This window comes from Blennius ocellaris, assembly GCF_963422515.1.
Source record: "Blennius ocellaris genome assembly, chromosome: 21".
Taxonomy (NCBI): Eukaryota; Metazoa; Chordata; class Actinopteri; order Blenniiformes; family Blenniidae; genus Blennius; species Blennius ocellaris.
Genome location: NC_137670.1, coordinates 1,162,704 through 1,184,798, shown reverse-complemented (window position 1 = coordinate 1,184,798; position 22,095 = coordinate 1,162,704). Strand labels below are relative to the sequence as shown.

General features: G+C 52.1%; 1 protein-coding gene across 1 annotated transcript in view; it reads right to left on the bottom strand.

The window, feature by feature from the left end:
- Positions 1-20,769, bottom strand: part of LOC308145490 (putative JmjC domain-containing histone demethylation protein 2C) — a gene marked incomplete at its 3' end in the record, with an annotated part of 78,142 nt that extends 57,373 nt beyond the window's left edge. The window contains 2 exon segments of the mRNA XM_080516946.1: positions 20,549-20,562; positions 20,565-20,769. Of these exon segments, the coding sequence (XP_080373072.1) occupies positions 20,549-20,562; positions 20,565-20,703 (153 nt within the window). The 5' untranslated portion in view covers positions 20,704-20,769.
- Between the last annotated feature and the right edge of the window lie 1,326 nt (positions 20,770-22,095).

Below are 22,095 nucleotides of genomic sequence, written 5' to 3'. Positions count from 1 at the left end.
AACGTGCATCAGTGTGTAGCAGCGTGTAGCAGTGTGTAGTAACATGCATCAGTGTGTAGTAATGTGCAGCAGTGTGTAGTAACGTGCATCAGTGTGTAGTAATGTGCATCAGTGTGTAGTAATGTGCATCAGTGTGTAGTAACGTGCATCAGTGTGTAGTAACGTGCATCAGTGTGTAGCAGCGTGTAGCAGTGTGTAGTAACATGCATCAGTGTGTAGTAATGTGCAGCAGTGTGTAGCAATGTGTAGTAACGTGCATCAGTGTGTAGCAGCGTGTAGTAACGTGCATCAATGTGTAGCAGTGTGTAGTAACGTGCATCAGTGTGTAGCAGCGTGTAGCAGTGTGTAGTAACATGCAGCAGTGTGTAGTAATGTGCATCAGTGTGTAGTAATGTGCATCAGTGTGTAGCAGCATGTAGTAACATGCATCAGTGTGTAACAGCGTGCAGCAGCATGAAGTAACGTGCATCAGTGTGTAGTAACGTGCATCAGTGTGTAGTAATGTGCAGCAGTGTGTAGCAATGTGTAGTAACGTGCATCAGTGTGTAGCAGCGTGTAGTAACGTGCATCAATGTGTAGCAGTGTGTAGTAACGTGCATCAGTGTGTAGCAGCGTGTAGCAGTGTGTAGTAACATGCATCAGTGTGTAGTAATGTGCATCAGTGTGTAGCAGCATGTAGTAACGTGCATCAGTGTGGAACAGCGTGCAGCAGCATGAAGTAACGTGCATCAGTGTGTAGTAACGTGCATCAGTGTGTAACAGCGTGCAGCAGCATGAAGTAACGTGCATCAGTGTGTAGCAGCGTGTAGTAACGTGCATCAGTGTGTAACAGCGTGCAGCAGCATGAAGTTACGTGCATCAGCGTGAAGCAGCGTGAAGCAGCGTGTAGTAACGTGCAGCAGCGTGATCAGAGCGTGCTATCAGGACTGCTATCAGGGTGAAGCCACGCGTGTGTAATTGTGTGCTTAGTGGCTGTAATCCTCCTCAGTTACTCCTCTGAAACGTGACTGTTGGCAGTCAAACAGCATGCAAACAGTGTGTGTGTGTGTGTGTGTGTGTGTGTGTGTGTGTGTGTGTGTGTGTGTGTGTGTGTGTGTGTGTGTGTGTGTGTGTGTGTGCGCGTGCGCTACTAACAGTTCAGAGGAACCAATGAACACGCTGTGAATTCTAACATTCCCACACCAACTCAGACTATGAAGGTTCATATGAAGTTCAGAGCGACCTGAGACGTTGGACCCAGTGACGATTTCAGCATTAGCATGAGCATGAGCATGAGCATTAGCATTAGCATTAGCAGTCAATTCTGGCGGCCATTTGACTCTGAACCCGCACAGACACCATCAGTGTCCAGAGGACGGGGACGTCTCAGGAAGGACGGACGAGCTGAAAGCGCCAAACGACAGCAACACAACTCGTGACATCATGACGTGATGACATCATGACGTCAGCCCAGGAGCAGCTGGTTCTCCTCCCAGAGGTACCGGTTCCGTCCATCAGAGCGGCTGAGGAGAACCACGGCCCGGTTCCTCAGCTGGAACTCGGGGCCTCTGGAACGCGCTAAAAGTGTCCGAGTGCCGTGAAATACTGCACACAGCTGACACACGCAGCTGTCATTTCAAAATAAAAGCCTCATTCCAGTCAGAACCCTTTGGAACAGACCCAGGCTCTTTAAACCACCAGGCAGGATTAACATACCCTGGAATTGTTCCCTCATCTGGGTTGACGAACCCTGAACTTTGCGATCTTTGATGGATTTACTACAATGCAGGTTCTACAGATCAACACACTACTTTGACCCAGAACCTTCTCTCCAGGATCAGAACATATAAAGTACACATAAACGGTGCTGCTCTGGTAAGGAAGTTACCAAAACAACCAAAAAATCCAAAGCAAACGAAGCTGCATTAATTATGTTAAATTCTTTTAACGAGTCAAATGTGTCAAATCAATCAATCAAATGATTTGTGATTGATGCACTAGTATATATATATATTGTCTATATCTTTATATTGGCTTTTAAATGTTTATTATTTGGTGTTTTGGTTTGTTCGATGTCGTCACAATGTAGTATTTTGTCGCCGACAGTCAATTAAGCACCATTTCATTTTTCTCTCTATTTTTTTTTTTCCAAAGGGTTTGTGTGTCTGTGGAGGTTTGCTCCATTTATATATTTTTAATTTACTTGATGTTACGATTCAAGTGTGTGTGTGTGTGTGTGTGTGTGTGTGTGTGTGTGTGTGTGTGTGTGTGTGTGTTTGGCCGCCTTACAGGCATCTGCTGTGAAGGTCAAGTTTCATTCTGTATGGAACCAATCAATGGGGGCCAACAGGAGACCACCCCTCTTCATCTGAACACACACACACACACACACACACACACACACACACACACACACACACACACACACACACACACACACACACACACACACACACACACACACACACACACACACACACACACACACACACACACACACACACACACGACGTTAATGGGGAAAGTGGATTTGTTTGTTATTGACACTCCGGAGACCTGAAGGAGCAACGGGTGCAGGTGAATCCGTCTTTAACGTCGTACGCAAACGGCGAAGGGCCGCCGTACAACAACGTCGTACGCAAACGCCGAGGGGCCGCCATACGACAACGTCGTACGCAAACGCCGAGGGGCCGCCGCACGACAACGTCGTACGCAAACGCCGAGGGGCCGCCGTACGACAACGTCGTACGCAAACGCCGAGGGGCCGCCGTACGACAGCGCCGTACGACAACGTCGTACGCAAACGCCGAGGGGCCGCCGCACGACAACGTCGTACGCAAACGCCGAGGGGCCGCCGTACGACAACGTCGTACGCAAACGCCGAGGGGCCGCCGCACGACAACGTCGTACGCAAACGCCGAGGGGCCGCCGTACGACAACGTCGTACGCAAACGCCGAGGGGCCGCCGCACGACAACGTCGTACGCAAACGCCGAGGGGCCGCCGTACGACAACGTCGTACGCAAACGCCGAGGGGCCGCCGTACGACAGCGCCGTACGACAACGTCGTACGCAAACGCCGAGGGGCCGCCGCACGACAACGTCGTACGCAAACGCCGAGGGGCCGCCGTACGACAACGTCGTACGCAAACGCCGAGGGGCCGCCGCACGACAACGTCGTACGCAAACGCCGAGGGGCCGCCGTACGACAACGTCGTACGCAAACGCCGAGGGGCCGCCGTACGACAGCGTCGTACGCAAACGCCGAGGGGCCGCCGTACGACAGCGTCGTACGCAAACGCCCAGGGGCCGCCGTACGACAGCGTCGTACGCAAACGCCCAGGGGCCGCCGTACGACAGCGTCGTACGCAAAAGCCCAGGGGCCGCCGTACGACAACGTCGTACGCAAACGCCGAGGGGCCGCCGTACGACAACGTCGTACGCAAACGCCGAGGGGCCGCCGCACGACAACGTCGTACGCAAACGCCGAGGGGCCGCCGTACGACAACGTCGTACGCAAACGCCGAGGGGCCGCCGCACAACGTCGTACGCAAACGCCGAGGGGCCGCCGCACAACAACGTCGTACGCAAACGCCGAGGGGCCGCCGTACGACAGCGTCGTACGCAAACGCCGAGGGGCCGCCGTACGACAACGTCGTACGCAAACGCCGAGGGGCCGCCGTACGACAACGTCGTACGCAAACGCCGAGGGGCCGCCGTACGACAACGTCGTACGCAAACGCCGAGGGGCCGCCGTACGACAGCGTCGTACGCAAACGCCGAGGGGCCGCCGTACAACAACGTCGTACGCAAACGCCGAGGGGCCGCCCGCCAACAACGTCGTACGCAAACGCCGAGGGGCCGCCGTACGACAACGTCGTACGCAAACGCCGAGGGGCCGCCGTACGACAACGTCGTACGCAAACGCCGAGGGGCCGCCGTACGACAACGTCGTACGCAAACGCCGAGGGGCCGCCGTACGACAACGTCGTACGCAAACGCCGAGGGGCCGCCGTACGACAGCGTCGTACGCAAACGCCGAGGGGCCGCCGTACAACAACGTCGTACGCAAACGCCGAGGGGCCGCCGCACAACGTCGTACGCAAACGCCGAGGGGCCGCCCGCCAACAACGTCGTACCCAAACGCCGAGGGGCCGCCGTACGACAACGTCGTACGCAAACGCCGAGGGGCCGCCGTACGACAGCGTCGTACGCAAACGCCGAGGGGCCGCCGTACAACAACGTCGTACGCAAACGCCGAGGGGCCGCCCGCCAACAACGTCGTACGCAAACGCCGAGGGGCCGCCGTACGACAACGTCGTACGCAAACGCCGAGGGGCCGCCGTACGACAACGTCGTACGCAAACGCCGAGGGGCCGCCGTACGACAACGTCGTACGCAAACGCCGAGGGGCCGCCGTACGACAACGTCGTACGCAAACGCCGAGGGGCCGCCGTACGACAGCGTCGTACGCAAACGCCGAGGGGCCGCCGTACAACAACGTCGTACGCAAACGCCGAGGGGCCGCCGCACAACGTCGTACGCAAACGCCGAGGGGCCGCCCGCCAACAACGTCGTACCCAAACGCCGAGGGGCCGCCGTACGACAACGTCGTACGCAAACGCCGAGGGGCCGCCGTACGACAACGTCGTACGCAAACGGCTGCGACGCTGAAAGACGGCGAGCGCCGCGGCGTCGCCTTCACAAGCCACAAGAAGCACCTTTACAAGGAAGCGTGAGGGAGAAATAAAATGTTCCACCATGTTCCTCTCATACAGAAAGTACTACATAGATCTATACGTATGTACAGAACTGTACTTTAACGACAACTTCTCCCTTCATTCACAAGTTTCATTCCACCACGGCCTGTGTGTGTGTGTGTGTGTGTGTGTGTGTGTGTGAGTGTGTGTCACACACACACCCCGGACTGGTTCCACAGAGCCTGCCAGTCCGACAGGCTGTGCAGCTCCGTGTCGGCGGCTCTCTCAACAAACTCCAGCAGTAATTACGAATATAAAGCAGGTAATTTGAGGCATTAAGGACCATAAAGGCCCAAAATCAACACGGCGGCTCAAATCATCAAATCGTCTCCCGCCGATCCTCAAGCCTTCGTCAAAACGAGCTCGGGGGAAAAGTCCGCGGACGTCAAGTGACCAGACGCAAAGACAAAACTCCTCCCTGGACATGTGAATAGACTCTGCAGTGTGTGTGTGTGTGTGTGTGTGTGTGTGTGTGTGTGTGTGTGTGTGTGTGTGTGTGTGTGTGTGTGTGTGTGTGTGTGTGTGAGGACATTACTCGGCGCTACACTCTGCTCGGGACTCGGGTGACATTTTCCGCCCCGACCTTCTGACTCACATCTCACAGTAAAGTGGGTCATCAGTCACTTCTTATTCCAGGAGTTTGTGCAGCGGCAGGGAAAAGTTGAAGACTGAAAAGACTCACTGTTATAAAAATGGCAGTGTTACTATTCGTTTTGAGCAGGGGGGGGGGGGGGGGGGGTGTGTGTGTGTGGGGGGGGGGGGGGGTGTGGTGTGGTAGTGTAACGTGGCTCACAGTCTGACCTTGTAGAGGATAAGATGGACTGAAGCCAGAACCGTCTTTTATCTCTGAGAGGTTCTCAAAATGTTTTAATTTCGATCCAGTCGTCACGATGAACTCGGTTCTACACGAGGCTCCGGGTCATGCAGAACTCTAGTTCTATAACTCTAGTTCTATAGGTCTATGGCCGTGTCAAATAATGTCATATAATGTTATATAACTGTAGTTCTATAGGTCTATGTCCGTGTCATACAACTCTAGTTCTATAGGTCTATGCTATGTTCGTGTCAAATAACTCTAGTTCTATAGGTCTATGCTATGTTCGTGTCAAATAACTCTAGTTCTATAGGTCTATGTCCGTGTCATACAACTCTAGTTCTATAGGTCTATGTCCGTGTCATACAACTCTAGTTCTATAGGTCTATGTCCGTGTCATACAACTCTAGTTCTATAGGTCTATGTCCGTGTCATACAACTCTAGTTCTATAGGTCTATGCTATGTTCGTGTCAAATAACTCTAGTTCTATAGGTCTATGTCCGTGTCATACAACTCTAGTTCTATAGGTCTATGTCCATGTCATACAACTCTAGTTCTATAGGTCTATGCTATGTTCGTGTCATATAACTCTAGTTCTATAGGTCTATGTCCGTGTCATACAACTCTAGTTCTATAGGTCTATGTCCATGTCATACAACTCTAGTTCTATAGGTCTATGCCCGTGTCATATAACTCTAGTTCTATAGGTCTATGTCCGTGTGATACAACTCTAGTTCTATAGGTCTATGTCCGTGTCGTATAACTCTAGTTCTATAGGTCTATGTCCGTGTCCTATAACTCTAGTTCTATAGGTCTATGTCCGTGTCGTATAACTCTAGTTCTATAGGTCTATGTCCGTGTCGTATAACTCTAGTTCTATAGGTCTATGAAAAGTGCTGCTCCTGGTTGATTTACATCCTTTTTTATGTTCAAATAATACTCCTGTTCCTGTTGAATCTGAACTTTAAAGTTTCACTCCGAGTATACGTGATGAAAATATCCGTGTTTTTAACAAAACCAAAATAATTACGACAGAAAATGACTCCAATCTCAACATGGAGATCGTTTTACAGAAACCCTGCGGTGGAAATTCCTGTTAAACGTCTCAGCGTCATCTTGAGTCCAAACTCTGAAGGAATTTGTAGTTTAAAAAAAAAAAAATTTTTAAATGGATGTTTTCTTAGAAATGTGAACCTTTGGTTTGTTGTGCGCAAGGACAAGAAACCCCCTGCAGTGAAATAACAACAATGAAGTGTATACAGCGGTTTGCGCGGAGACGTGTGGAACGCGTGGTTCCGGCTTGGATCGAGTGTCGGAGGCACAATAAAAACACGTTCTACTTTTGTCTTTGATCTTTATTCCGCGGCCGAGAAGAGAGTCGACGGCGTCTCCAAAACCTGCACAAAGATGTGTTGCGTGGTACGAGACTCAGCGGGGGGTCTCCTCCTCCAGCTGCTGGAAATGCTTTTTAGCCGTCAGGATGGAAAGACTTTGATGTCAAAGGACTCGTTTTATGATAAAGGTTCTCGCAATCCGGGATCCCCGTTTACACCACGACGTTTCACGTGATGACACCTAATCCGTTTAAAAAAAAAAAAATTTTTAAAGGGGGCGTGTGTTTCCACTGAAGCAGACACAGGGACAGAGATGTAGTTAGTCTGCCGGGCCATTGGGGGGCAGACTAACCGTTGTAGGTTAGTCTGCCCTGTAGGAGCGTTGTAGGTCACGTCTATTTCACAGGTCGTGTCCGTCTTTTTGTTTCATTTTGTTTTTGTTCTTATGTTTGAAATTTTTTTTGACAAATAAATTATTATTAAAAAAAAAAAAAGAAGAAGACAGAAAAGTCTACAGCCGGGGGCGTCAAACTGATTTCAGTTTAGTCCACATCAACCTGATCTGACCTCTGACCTCTGGAGGCCCAACAAGTCAAACATCACATGTTAAACTGCAGATATGGACAAATGTCAAAGTCTTTCATCCTTTTGATCCTTTTGTAACTGCAAGAATTTGCCAGTCTATTCTGAAATATACATATTAAAGTTAATCAGATATTATTATATTTTAAATAAATAAAAAGTCACATGCCGGGCGGATTAGATCGTCTGGCGGGCCGGTTCTGGCCCCCGGGCCAGATGTTGGACACCCCTGGTCTACAGTGTTGAGCGCTGGAATGAAAGACGTTCGCCACATGTTGGCATTCATTCATATGTAAGTTCCTCATAATGCAGCTCACACACACACACACACACACACCCACACACACACACCCACACACACACACACACTGAGCTGAGCAGCAGTCGTTTCCTCTCACAGGTAACAGGAATTAACTTGTTTAATTACGATCCACATTCCAGCGGGGAGCGTCAGGCGGGGAGCCGGGCTGCAGACTCACCAAGGTGAAACATCCTGCAGCCTCGACCTGCACATGGAGTCGGTCCATCACATGCGAGCTGCACTAGAACTCACACTACCGCGGGTGCAGGACACACGTGCAGCGACTCCGCCCGCAGCAATGACGGAGCCTCTGGTGGCAGTGTTGTCAGCTGGCCACGGTAGTTTGTACCACCGAAGAAGTCCGTGGAGTCGAACTGTGTTCGCCAATTCAAGAACTCTCGTTTTCACATGTAATGCTTTAATGTTCTGCTGCTCAGTACAAGGAAGCCCACAGCACCAACTGGTGGCCTGGCATGGTAACTACCACTTTCTCTTTTCTCTGAGCGACCCCAGACCCTGAACCCAGTCCGGTCCTGAACCCAGAGTCTTGTCCAGAATCCAGGGTCCGGTCCTGAACACAGGGTCTTGTCCTGAACCCACGGTCCGGTCCCGAACTCAGGATCCTGTCCAGAACCCATGGTCAGGTCCTGAACCCAGGGTCTTGTCCAGAACCCAGGGTCTGGTCCTGAACCCAGGGTCCGGTCCTGAACCCAGGGTCCGGTCCTGGTGTAGCACCACTAAGGACGGGTACCTTTCACATGTGAACCGATACGGTACTCAACGGTACCAATTTCCATACTTTGATTTGTGTTTATGTGGTAATAAATGTTCATTTGTTCAATGATCAAATGTCAAACACTATTAATCCAACATTTCTCAATATGTAAAAACTTCCAGAAACGTATGAAAACAACATCCAGCTCTTTGTATTGCAACAGCCGCGGTTGTTCCACAAACTTGTTCAGCATGAAAAGCCTGAACTACCCAGTGACTTTTCCTCATAAAGCTCCAAATTAAAACCAGCTCCACATCCTCCTGCTCCGTCAGCCTCCGGAAAACCTCGTGTGACGAAGCTCCGCGGAGGCAAATCAGCTGAAAACAACTTGAGAATCTCTTCAGCCAGGAGAAAAACCCTGTGCTTCACCAGAACCGACCTCCGATTAGACCTCACGCTTCACGTCGGCACTCGGAAGCACTGACGGAATTTGGTGGGTACCTATAGAGTACTGAATTCTGTAGCCATCCCAAAGCACCGCTCACTGCAGATCCGGGGCATTTGAGTGCGACTTCAGACCCAAAGTATTCTAGTGATGAGAAAACAAGTTTGGCTCCGCCTCCTCTGCCATCTGGAATAGATCCATAGTGGAAAGGTCGTAAGAGTAAGAAGACCGTCGTCCAATTTCCTGTTCCGGTCGGTATGAGCCCATCGGTTGAGGTGACGGACGTCCCAATCCCGTCATCATCCAATCATCCCAACCCACCGTCTGCACACTTTAATCATCTTTCACGATTTCCATTACGACCAAACTAGTTGCTCTTGTCGTTCGTTCTTTCACAGCTGATCGATTCATTTAACAGACAAACATCACAAACGTTCAGTCGCTCATTCAAACAGACATTATCCAAAGTCTGAGCTGTTTGAAAGTCCAAACTTTCATCTGGATCTTATTTATTTCACCGTCTGACATCATTTTTTTAAGGCTTTAATGTAAAGGGACTGAGATACCGAGCACCACGTTACCACGGTAACAAGGTATCCCGTGCTACCAAAGGATAGCAGTGATATCAGTTAGTCATTTTAAAAAGGGCTATATAGGCTTGTAGGGGCCGGCGACACTGGGAAACATGTCTCAATAATGAGTGTTGGTCCTGCACTTGGTGTGTGTGTGGTTGACGGTTCAATTCCTGTTCTTTAAAACGTATAGCGTGCTCGACCGCTCAGGCCTCGACCTGAACTTGCCCGTTAGAAACGCAGCGGAAAAAAAAACAAAGTGTGTCCTGGCCTCTTCACCAGGGTGAAGCTCGGCCTCTTCACCAGGGTGAAGCACGGCCTCTTCGCCAGCGTGAAGCTCGGCCTCTTCACCAGCGTGAAGCTCGGGCTCTTCACCAGGGTGAAGCTCGGGCTCTTCGCCAGCGTGAAGCTCGGGCTCTTCGCCAGCGTGAAGCTCGGGCTCTTCGCCAGCGTGAAGCTCGGGCTCTTCGCCAGCGTGAAGCTCGGGCTCTTCGCCAGGGTGAAGCTCGGGCTCTTCAGCAGCGTGAAGCTCGGCCTCTTCACCAGGGTGAAGCTCGGGCTCTTCACCCAGCGTGAAGCTCGGGCTCTTCACCAGGGTGAAGCTCGGCCTCTTCACCAGCGTGAAGCTCGTCCTCTTCACCAGGGTGAAGCTCGGCCTCTTCACCAGGGTGAAGCTCGGCCTCTTCACCAGCGTGAAGCTCGGGCTCTTCACCAGGGTGAAGCTCGGGCTCTTCGCCAGCGTGAAGCTCGGGCTCTTCGCCAGCATGAAGCTCGGGCTCTTCGCCAGCGTGAAGCTCGGCCTCTTCACCAGCGTGAAGCTCGGGCTCTTCACCAGCGTGAAGCTCGGCCTCTTCACCAGCGTGAAGCTCGGCCTCTTCACCAGCGTGAAGCTCGGCCTCTTCACCAGGGTGAAGCTCGGGCTCTTCACCAGCGTGAAGCTCGGGCTCTTCACCAGCGTGAAGCTCGGGCTCTTCACCAGGGTGAAGCTCGGCCTCTTCACCAGCGTGAAGCTCGGGCTCTTCACCAGCGTGAAGCTCGGGCTCTTCACCAGGGTGAAGCTCGGCCTCTTCACCAGCGTGAAGCTCGGGCTCTTCACCAGCGTGAAGCTCGGGCTCTTCACCAGCGTGAAGCTCGGCCTCTTCACCAGCGTGAAGCTCGGGCTCTTCACCAGCGTGAAGCTCGGGCTCTTCACCAGCGTGAAGCTCGGCCTCTTCACCAGCGTGAAGCTCGGGCTCTTCACCAGGGTGAAGCTCGGGCTCTTCAGCAGCGTGAAGCTCGGGCTCTTCAGCAGCGTGAAGCTCGGGCTCTTCACCAGCGTGAAGCTCGGGCTCTTCACCAGGGTGAAGCTCGGCCTCTTCACCAGCGTGAAGCTCGGGCTGTTCACCAGGGTGAAGCTCGGGCTCTTCACCAGGGTGAAGCTCGGCCTCTTCACCAGCGTGAAGCTCGGGCTCTTCACCAGGGTGAAGCTCGGGCTCTTCACCAGCATGAAGCTCGGCCTCTTCACCAGCGTGAAGCTCGGCCTCTTCACCAGCGTGAAGCTCGGCCTCTTCACCAGCGTGAAGCTCGGCCTCTTCACCAGCGTGAAGCTCGGGCTCTTCACCAGGGTGAAGCTCGGCCTCTTCACCAGCGTGAAGCTCGGCCTCTTCACCAGCGTGAAGCTCGGGCTCTTCACCAGCGTGAAGCTCGGCCTCTTCACCAGCGTGAAGCTCGGGCTCTTCACCAGCGTGAAGCTCGGGCTCTTCACCAGCGTGAAGCTCGGGCTCTTCACCAGGGTGAAGCTCACAAAGAGACGCTGAATGACCATCAGAGTCTCACAGCGTTCAGCACACGTCCATTTGTTATCGGCCGACAGACGAATCGCTGGAAAGCCTCATGAATGGAGTCGTGTTTCTCATGTGCACCGCCGCCACCCATTTATTTATTTATTCCCCCCCCCCCCGTCTTCGCTCTGTAGAAACTACTGTTGTACTATGTGGTTCTGAGGACGCTTCAAAACAGGTCAATTCACACACTTGTGAGTGCGATGACATAAGAGGAGAGAGAGAGGAGAGAGGAGAGAGGAGAGAGGAGAGAGGAGAGAGGAGAGAGGAGAGAGAGAGAGAGAGAGAGAGAGAGAGAGAGAGAGAGAGAGCGCCGCCTCATCACTTCATAGAATAAAGGAACATCGTTCCACAAGGACATTTCATAGAACAACATCACAATCTAGTATTTATTGTGTTAAACGGTGAAACGTGTCACCATAACGTGACGACTTGTACCGGAGTGTAGAGATGCTCGCGTCTGAACGAGGAAACGTGTGGCGCCAAAGAGGTTGTTTTTTTTTTATTGTTCCCGGTAGCACCGACCGTCGGCGCTACGACGTGTGATGGAGCAGATCAAGCAGTCGCACCGTCACTGACCTGCTCCGACGGGGTGGAGCGGAGGTACCAGATTACTCCTCCGCCCGTCTGGACTGTGACTGAAACACGTCGACGCGTTCGGACGCAGGCAGGACGTGAACAGCGAAACGTCCCGTGACGCCCGTACGGCGTTTCTACGACGACCAAGTCCTCACACCGTCACCCTCTGAACCACCAGCCTCTCAATTCTCTGCTCATTTCAGACGTCGCCGCCGTCGGAAGACATGAAGAGACTTTAGATGGTGAGCTCAGATAGACTGTGTGTGTGTGTGTGTGTGTGTGTGTGTGTGTGTGTGTGTGTGTGTGTGTGTGTGTGTGTGTGTGTGTGTGTGTGTGTGGGCTGAAGGAGTTAAGTTCTGTGCAGTGGGTGAACTCAAAGGAACTGGCGTTCACGTGGCTAAGCTGCTGTTGCTATGGGAGAGAGGCCAGACAGAGGAGAAAGAAACCTCTCTCTCTCTCTCTCTCTCTCGCTCTCTCCCCTCCTCCGCTCTCTCGTTCCCTCTCTGCCAGAAAGCCTGGCTGGAAAACCTCTTTCTGCACGCTCTCTCTCTCTCCCGCTCTCTTCATTCCCTCTCTCTCTCTCTCTCTCTCTCTCGTCATGCAGCAGAACCACAGGCCAGGCTGCATGTGAGTGAGATTTAAAGAACATAATAACATCTGAGATCACCTGAAAGCGAAGACTCGCGCTCGTCTGTACAAACACATAGTCTGAAGTGTCCAAATGACACACGACCAAGACAATCAGGCTCAGCCTCCTCCGAGCCGAACACACCATTCCACGTCCAATACCGACGTGTGTCGATGACCTGGAGTGTTAAACCCACCGTGTGTGTTTGTGTGTGTGTGTGTGGCAGGGAGGGGCGATCAAGCCCGGGTGTGAATCGGGTGTGCTGCCTCACCTCTCCGCCCATTAAAAGGAGGAGGAGCCTCCCGGAGACACAGGGTGACTTTAATTAAGAAGCGTGGCGACCGGCAAGCTCTGGTTCCGCGGGTGAACCCGGCGGTTAGCGAGGTTCTCCCGCCGCCGTTCCACGGCGCCACAAATCAATAATGCTGAAAGCGACCGTCGTGGACGAGTTGTCTGGGTTTGCTCTCCGGTGGACGAGGCGTCAGTCCGCCGGGTGGAGGAGCAGGACGATGTCTGGGTCCGAGCTTTCTGCGCAGACCCGACAAGCAGAGCCCGCCCACGAGGGGGCGGGGCTTCTGAAACGAGAGTGACCCTCCAGAACCAGACCACAAGGGGCTCGCCTGGTCAACGGGGAAGCTTTGGACCGACACACGAAGCCCCGTCGCCCTGGAGGCTCCATGAACCCAAATCAAGATCTTTTAGTTGAAGCTCAAGGTGTGAGGCGACCTGCCGGCCTGGAGGACAGGTGGAGGACAGGTGGAGGTTGGTGCCCCCCCCCCCCCCTCCCAGGCCTCATGGAAGCACCGTTTCCACTGGGAGCTGGAGCTGAACCGAACTGAGCAGCAGCCGTTCTGTACTTTGGTCGCCATGACGACACAGAGCCAGAACAGCAGCTCGTCCACGTAAAACACTCGTTTGTCTCGAGGGGGAAAATCAGTGAACAAAGTCAACCTTTTTAAACCAATGAGCTTCGGCCGCAACGAGTCGCTTCAGATACAAACAGAGACGACGACGTCAATGTCAATAGCGCTGCTCTGCTTCCTCTTCTTCTTCCTCATCGACAGCCACTGGGAACGGGACATTTTAAAGCCCATTTCTTGTAAATTATTGCAATAAATCATCCGTAACATATAAAATCCTGCACTTTGACTTGGCAGGGCACGCATGTACAGTAGCATGGAGACATCGAGTACGTCAGTCCACTCTTGGAGTGGAGAAAGAGACTGTTGGAAGCACATCACAACCTGACAATCCTCAGCATTACTACGCAGTACAGCGTTCACGTTCCCGCTGATCCCACTAAAAACAACAGCTGAAAATCTATTTCCCTCTCTCTCTCATACACAATTAAAATATATATAACTCTTACAAGTATTCTGTTCATTTGCAAGGTTAAAAAAGTTCAATGTGTTGTAAAGACGGTCGCTCATAAAGGCTGTGGATGTGAGTTTTAACTGTTCAATTATCTTTCGATCTGAGAAAACGACTGGAATATTTTCTTGTAAAACCGCGTCGTCCTGCACTCCAGGGCTCTTCCAGCCCATAAAATACAAATGCAGCCTCAGAGGTCGTGCCTTTGACCGTCACCTCGCCTCCACCCGACGGGGTTCGGGGGTTCGGTGAGGGCGCAACGATCAGCAAATCAGAAACGGCAGCAAAAACGTGTCAACGCACGGAAATGCAGCATCGTTCAGAGACGCTTTGCTGAAGCGAACGTCGCAGCCGCATCACGATACGATCACCGAATCTTCGTGAAAAGCAGGGACAGTAGTGATCAGTGTTGCAGGGAGCCCTTCACACCCTTTGACCAGCATCAAAGCCAAAACATGAAAGGAAAAAGCGGCGAACGTCGGTGACGACTCAGAGGAGCGGATCCAGATCCGCCGGTCACTCCGCGCGTCGCCTCGATTCTAAATAATCGTATCGTGACCGACATCGTGACATCGGCAAAACGTCACATCGTCGTCCGAACGTATCGGCGGCGTATCGTGACGACGTTGGTGGTTTACGCCTCTAGAAAACCACCGAGCCAACCAGAGCCAACCCCTTTATCAACCAGAGGATTCACCAGCGACGCCACCGGTGTTTTGGATGAACTGGTTTCCCTGTTAACTGGTGACCGTCTTCCTCCGGCGCCCCTCGTCACAGCTGACGTTAAAAACCCGACCTGTCCCGGTGAACGCCGCTTCAACACGTTTGCATTCAAGTTTCCGGTGTCGTACCGTCTGTTTTTCTTATTGCAACATCTGGCAGAGGTCACCAGTTAACAGGGGCACCACTTCAACCGAAACAGCACAGTGATGCACATCTTTACAATGAAGCACGATCGTAACAATCCACATTTTGCAATATTCATTACTATTGAATACATAAAAATACACACTATATACTTTATTATCAAGGCATGTTGACGCTGCATCAGGAGACCCAGACTGTACCAGGGTTGCTTACTGGAGCACAGAGTGGTGCTGTATTGTAATGAAGAAGTGGCCCTCAGGACGGTCTGTTATGATGCTGCCAACATTTTCCACCCGGACTCGCAATGCATGCTGGGAAAATGGCAAAACGTCAGTCTTTTTGGCTGCACGGTGGTGCAGCGGCTAGCGCTCTGGCCTCACCGCCAGAAGGTCGCGAGTTCAAATACGGCCTAAAAATAAAACTTGTAGTGGTTCTCCTGTGTGGCTGCTGTTGATGAGTCAATCCGGGGAGGAATGAAACATACAAGAAAAAAAAATAAATTAGATTGAAGGTTGTACTTATACACTAAAATATGTTTTGTCCTTCAGGATCATGTGACGTCGATACCAGAGCCACTAAATCCAAGAATTACAGATTCACTTCTGAACGCTAATCTCATCAGGTGTAGAAATTACAGTGAGCTCACAGTGACATTTATATGCAGACCGAGGTCTGAACATCTTGTGTTTCTGGCTCGTGTGTGTGTGTGTGTGTGTGTGTGAGAGTGTGTGTGTTGCACACTAATTCCACGAGGCTCCAGCAGAAGAACACTGCACAGCGATTGTGCAGCAGGACGAGCCGCCGCAGCTGCTGAGCAGCTCTAATGTATTCCCAGGGTTATGTGGAAGCCTGCGAGCCTATAGGAGCCTTTATGGCTGCAGCGTGGAGCCCTGCGATGTAGGGGGGGGTTGGGGGGGGGGGGGGGGTAACATGCAGGCAGCCCATCCTGCTGGCTTCGGGTTTCGTTTTGTTTCCTTAGGCACCAGAAAACAAACCAGGAGCCCCGTGTGGATCGGTGTGGATCGGGTTTCAGGACTGCAGCCTGATAAATAAAGACGCGCCGCTCACCGGACAACGCTCCGCTTTTTAAAAAACCGCAAGCTCCACGTGTTCTTCACGGCGGCCGTCGAGGGAAACGATTTTTACCCAGGGACCGCTCATTTAACCTGACCAACTCATTTAAACTGGCCGGATTACGATCGAGACGCTCGGCAGCGTCACCGCTTCACGTTCTACAATCTTAGAGCAATAACGGGCTTTTTAAGAAAGGGCCGGAATGTGGTTTGTTGACCTCGTGTCTCCAACTGTTGGAAACGACGGCGTGCCTGGTCGGACGCCTCTCTTTAGACCATCGTAGATGTTTCACGACTCGCACCGACGTTGCTTTTGCAAACATTAACAGCAGACTGTCTCACTGTAAGAAGTGGACAGGAGAAGACGTGTCCTGTGTTTGTTGAGGGTACACTACAGTTTCCTCCACATCTCGGGAACATGGCTCATCATACATGATTGCATATATATAATATATATAATATAGTCCAACAAACGTGGACCGTAGGTCCCTGAACACACACACAGAATGAAACACAGCTCTACAACAGACAAGCACACGTTGTGTATGAGGAAAGTTCTTGGCCAGTCATTTTCTGCTGACACCCCCCCCCCTGATAGCCCCCCCGCCCCCCCTGATAGCCCCCCCGCCCCCCCTGACACCCCCCGCCCCCCCCTCACCCCAGTGACCCGGCTTGCCCTGCTCTTTCCATTGTGGTGCTGCAGGTAGTGCTGGGCGATGTGGCCTCAAATCAATATGAGGATATATTCATCATTCATTCATTCGTTCATCAGTTCACCTCCATAACGATAAATGGACGATGGCGCCTCCACGGCGCCCCCTGGACCGCTGGACGGAGCAGTTCTACTGGTAGTGCGACTCCCCTGGACCTATTTAATGCCACTTTAAAAATGACTGTTAGAACCACACCGTGTGAAAATAAATGAAGAAAATACCAATTAAATACTTTGAGTTGAGATTTATTGAAGAGCCGATGAGCTCAGATGACGTGAAATGAGAAGGAGGATGAGACTTCATCTGCACTGCAGCTGAAAACAGGATTTTTCTCCACAGCCGTATGAAAAAAAGACCTTCTAGCCTCGTTCTGCTGAAAGAACTGACATATTCTGTGTGTAAAATGACTTTTCACGTCCGCCGCTCTAATACTTTATTTCACAAGAGGCTGTAATAAACTGGTCTCTACAGTAAAGTAATAAATGTAGGAATGTTTGCATGTTTCCTCTCAAAAGACGACTTGAGGTCAGCAGAAGGTGAGAAAAGGAAGCAGGACCAAGTATTTCAGTTCCATGTGGACGATGTGAAGGTCTGAGTGACGTCATCGCCTCTGATAAACTAGTTCTGCCTTGAAAACCTCACGATCACTTTATTATTAATTATTTATCAACGCAGCTCCAACCTCTGGGACTATTTTCAGGGAGTTTAGGGTGGAGGAGCTGTGAATCGCCTGCTGGAGGCGCTGCTGCTCATTGTTTTGATGTCAGAGCTTCTCCTGGAGAGTTTTAAAACGCTGACGTCCGGCGGCAGAGCGCCGCCTGCTGGACAGCGGCTTTGCTAACATCCACCTTTAACATCCACCTTGCTGCGTTGCTTTGTGGTGTTTTCAGCGTAAAATCCGTCCAAACAGCAACATGTTGTCATTAAAAGTCAGACGGCACAGTGCCGCTACACTAGCCTGCTGGCTGGCTGCAAACTGTGGAATGGAACTCCTGACTCATTCCTCCACGTCTCACTGAGACCCGCCTCCCTTCCGGGAATCCAGTCCACAGTTTGCAGCCAGCAGAGCAGCAGGGAAACACTGAGGAGTCGTTTCAGTAAACAGTAAAGCAGACGAGGCTTCATGGATCAGAAATCTCTGATCCGTGAATTAAGTTGGCGATCGGCACCCGACACCGATACCGGACCGGACCTAACCGGACTGGATCGGCCCCGTCCCTGAGCCACATGGCTCAGTATGTCACCGCTGTGCATCTGTAATCCTCCCTCTTCATGTTCATCATGTTTCCATCTGAACTCATCTGGCCTGAATTGTCTGGGCGCTCTCGTCCAAGCCGGGACCCTCCGGGACCAGAACTGGCTCCGGAGCAGAGGAATTCACGAGCTGCTCTCAGGATACCTCCTTCCCGGACGCCGGTTAGGTAGGCCGGGCCCAGTTCACACCGCATGACGGCGCTCCGGGGGGACCCGACGGGGGGGTGGTCAAGGGCGGTGCTCGGTCCAGAGTGAGGATCTGGCCAGTTGGTCCCAGGTGGTCTGGATCGGACCGTTGGAGGAACACGTCCAGGACTCGGACTCACGTGAAGGAGCTCTGACTCACTCGTACTTCATGAGAACCGTGAGCCGGAGGATCGGCGGGTTCAGCTTCCTTTTCACAGCGGCGGTCCTGAGAGTTCGACCTCCGGCAGAACCAGCAGATCTAAAGAAGCGACGCTTCTACCGTCTATTACATCCCGAAGGATTTCACGCAAACGTGTCGCCGTCGACACCAACGGACCGAGAAGTGACGACCGAAGCTACTAATTTAACGACAAGCCGACTGAACGAACCTACTTGATTGAAAATAATTCCACCTGACATTGATCCTATTGCATCAGAATGATATTTATCAGAAACGTGCTTAAGAAAAAAGCTGAAATAGGAGCGGAAATACGCGTCGCTAACAGATTCTAGCTGCTGCAAAGAGGAAGAACAAGCAGCCCAGGTTGTTGGATCAATTTACCAATCGCTCACCTATTTTATTTCTAAATTAAAAAAAAGCTAAAATTGTCCGCGATCAGCTGATGCGTTCACGACAACAAGCGGGACAGTAACTTGGTTGACCGTGTGTGAAGGACAACTTGTTAACCGGTTTTACACAACTAACACAACTAACGGAACTTTATTTTTACGCCCAGCGTGTTGAGAAGTGCCCAGAGAGGTCCGGTCCGGTCCGGTCCGGTCCGGTCCAAATCCCCGCCGTGTTCCCGTTTACTCATCATTCCAAACTGCCCGTGGTGAAGAAACCTCACATTCCCATGGTTTACCACAAACGCTCACGTTCAAGTGTGTCGAGGAAATCGAGTTGTTTCCCCCCCCCCCCCCCCCCGAGACGCCGGGATCCGAGTCCCGGTCCCGTACGGCGGACCACCAGACGCCTGACAAAGACCCGACAGCTTGGCTTGACACACTTCCCCTAATCTAATCTGGAATCCCGTCTCCACTGTATTCAGCCGGCCAGTTAAGCCCCCCGGCTAATGAGACCGCGGCCCATTGTGAGGAATTAAAGCAGAACGCCACTCCGTCTAAATCACATCACACACGAGGAGCCACTCTACGGGGGAATTAGGAGGCCGGGAGCATGTTGGAGGGATGCAGACCAGTAGACCCCCCCCCCTACCCTACCCTACCCTACCACGGTGTGGCTGAGGTGAGAGGAGGGGGGGGGGGGGGATGGAACACCGTCGGCTCACCTGGAAAATCAACAGTAATGACTGACATGCGAGGGAAAAGCCTTGCACGTGCACGTTGGCCTAGTTTCCCCCTCATTTAAAAATGTAATTTAAAAAAAAAAAAAAAAATGAAGTATGGCAGATGTCTGGCAAATTAATTCAGACACAAAAGAATGAGCTCCGCCGCGTCACATGATCAGATCTGCAGGAAGATGCAACGTCCCGAGGACTCGCTGTCCCCGCCGCGCGGGAGCACAAAGACAAACGCGCCGCCGCCGCCGCAGCGTCAGACGTGGACCGTTGTTTGGTTTCTGGCCACTGATGTGCATCGAGAAGCCGCCGGAACAAAAGAACCAGGTCTCACACGGCGCTGCTGCAAAGGGCTTGTCAGGGCAAATATTTCATTGTTTGCTCCCTTTTTTCTGGGGTGTGGGGGGGGGGGGGGGGGGGGGGGGGGCTGGCGTGTCAACACATTGTGCAGAATGTCTCTTTAAAAATAAAAGATGAAAGGGAAGAGGAAAATCAAAGTCAAAGCATTTTCACACCCGAGGAGTCAACAGATTTCTGGGTACTGATGATTTTCACCCTGCTTCCAGCAGACAAACTGGCCATTGTGGAGGTTTATGGGTCCAGAGGCGTCCCTGCACCCCCTATACCACCCCCCCCCCCCCCCCCCCCCCCCCCCCCCACCTCAGAAGGAGAGCCGAACACCCGGTTAATGTGGATTATCTGGACGTTAAGGAGGGTGAAACGTAGAAAGCCGCCCTCGCCTGTCAGCTGATTCGCGGGATCCCGCAGATTAGAGCTTTGCTGGAAGCTGGAATTCCTGCACATGCGGTGTTTTCTAGAGCGATGCAACAGGAGGAGCAGCTGGTTCCCATTGATCCAGTCCAGGATGGACGGACGGATGGACGGATGGATGCATGGATGCATGGATGGATGGATGGATAATCCAGTGATTTCCATGTAAATAACCGGCGTGTGTAGAGTCGTTTCCTCTCCATACCCCCCCCCCCCCCCCTCCTGCAGCCTCTCTCCCCGCATTCGCTTCACCCACCGCGGGCAACAAACTCTCCAAAGTTCCGCACGGAACCACGGCAGCCCGCGGTGGAACAATAGCGCTGCCGGGCCGGTGCGAGGAGCTTCCGCCCGGCCCGGCAGGAGCCCCCCCCCCCCCACCACCACCACCAGCCCCAGATACTACCCCCCCCCCTACCCTACCACCACCACCACCACCACCTCCACCACCCCCCTCCAGCATGGAGCAGCGGCCCCGCGCCTTACCGTCAGCTCCGAGCGTCGTTGTCCCGGTGGTTCACGGCTCGTATGACTCCGGACCTCCACGGCCACCGTCCGATGTCCCCGACCTCCGGCGGCTCGTCCCCGCCGACGCAGAGGAAGCGCTTCCCGACCAGCTCCGGCCGAGCCTCGACTGCCATGGCCCCCCTCCGCTGGTCTGGAACACCCCCCCGCTCCTCCACCACCCCTCCACCTCCTCCTCCTCCTCCTCCTCCTCCGCGGAAAAAACTTCCACTCCGCCGCTCTACAGACCTGTCATTGACGGCGTTCAGTCGGCGCGAAAGAATCCCGCGGAAAACACGCGAACACAAGGAGGCAAATAAATACAAATTTAAAAAAAAAAAAAAAAAAAAAGAAAAAAAAAGTGAGCGTCGCGAAAGGCTGAGAACCGCGCCGGGGGTGGTGGGGGGCGGCGGTGAAGAGGGGTGGGGGGGTGGGGTGGGGAGCTTTAAATGCGCGGCCGTCCGTCTCCACCCGCTCGACCGTCGGTCTCTTTCCTCTGAACAACACGGAGCTCCGAGCCGCAGCACCGCACATCCACTCCGTCTCTCTCCGCTCCATCCCGGCCACTCGCGCGCCGCCGCAGCACCGCAGCGTCTCCCTCCGCCTCGTCCGCAAAACTCCAGCCGCACTACTTTCGTGTGCCGCCGCTGTTACGTTTCACACTGCGAGCGCAGCACCCGCGGTGGGGGCTGGAGGGGGGGGGGGGGGGGTGAGGGGGGGGGATTATTAATCCGGCCTGCGTCTTCATCCAGCTCCTCCTCATCGTCATCATCATCATCATCATCATCATCATCAGAAACCACGAGGCGGCATTCCTCAATAATCACAGTCTGGAGGAATCCTGCGCCAGCTGTGGTCACAACACACGCGCACGCGCACGCGCACACACATCTGGGACCTTCCATCAGGACCGTCATCTGGGAATTTAAAAACAAAAATTGTCAAACTTCCGAGAGACAGAAATACATCAAACGTTGGCTTTAATCCCAAGATTGTGAAAATTTCATCTCAGAATTGGAAAAAAAAAAAAAAAAAAAAAAAAGGCATAAAAAGTCATAATTCATAATAAAAACGTCAGAATCAAGGTGAAAAGTCAGAATTCCAAGAAATAAATCAAAAACAGATTTAATCCTAATATTCCGAAGGGGAAAGAAAAATGTCAGAAAAATGACTTCAATTTTGTTTGAATCAAAATTGTTTGATTTAAAAAAAAAAACATAATTTTTAAATCTGAATTCCCACTGGGAAAAAAAGTCAAAATTCAGAGAAACCTCAGTAATAAAAAAAAATAAATCACATCATATATCTACTACAAGACAGGTGAGTTAGAATGAAACAGGGAAGAGATGCAGAGAAACAAAGGACAAAAGAAAAAAAATGCTTGATTTAAAAAAAAAAATAATTTTTAATATGAATTCCCAACTGGGAAAAAATAAGTCAAAATTCAGAGAAACCTCAGTAACAGAAATAATAACAGAAATAAATAAATCAGAATCAGAAAAAAAACAAGGTAAAGTACATTAAAAAGA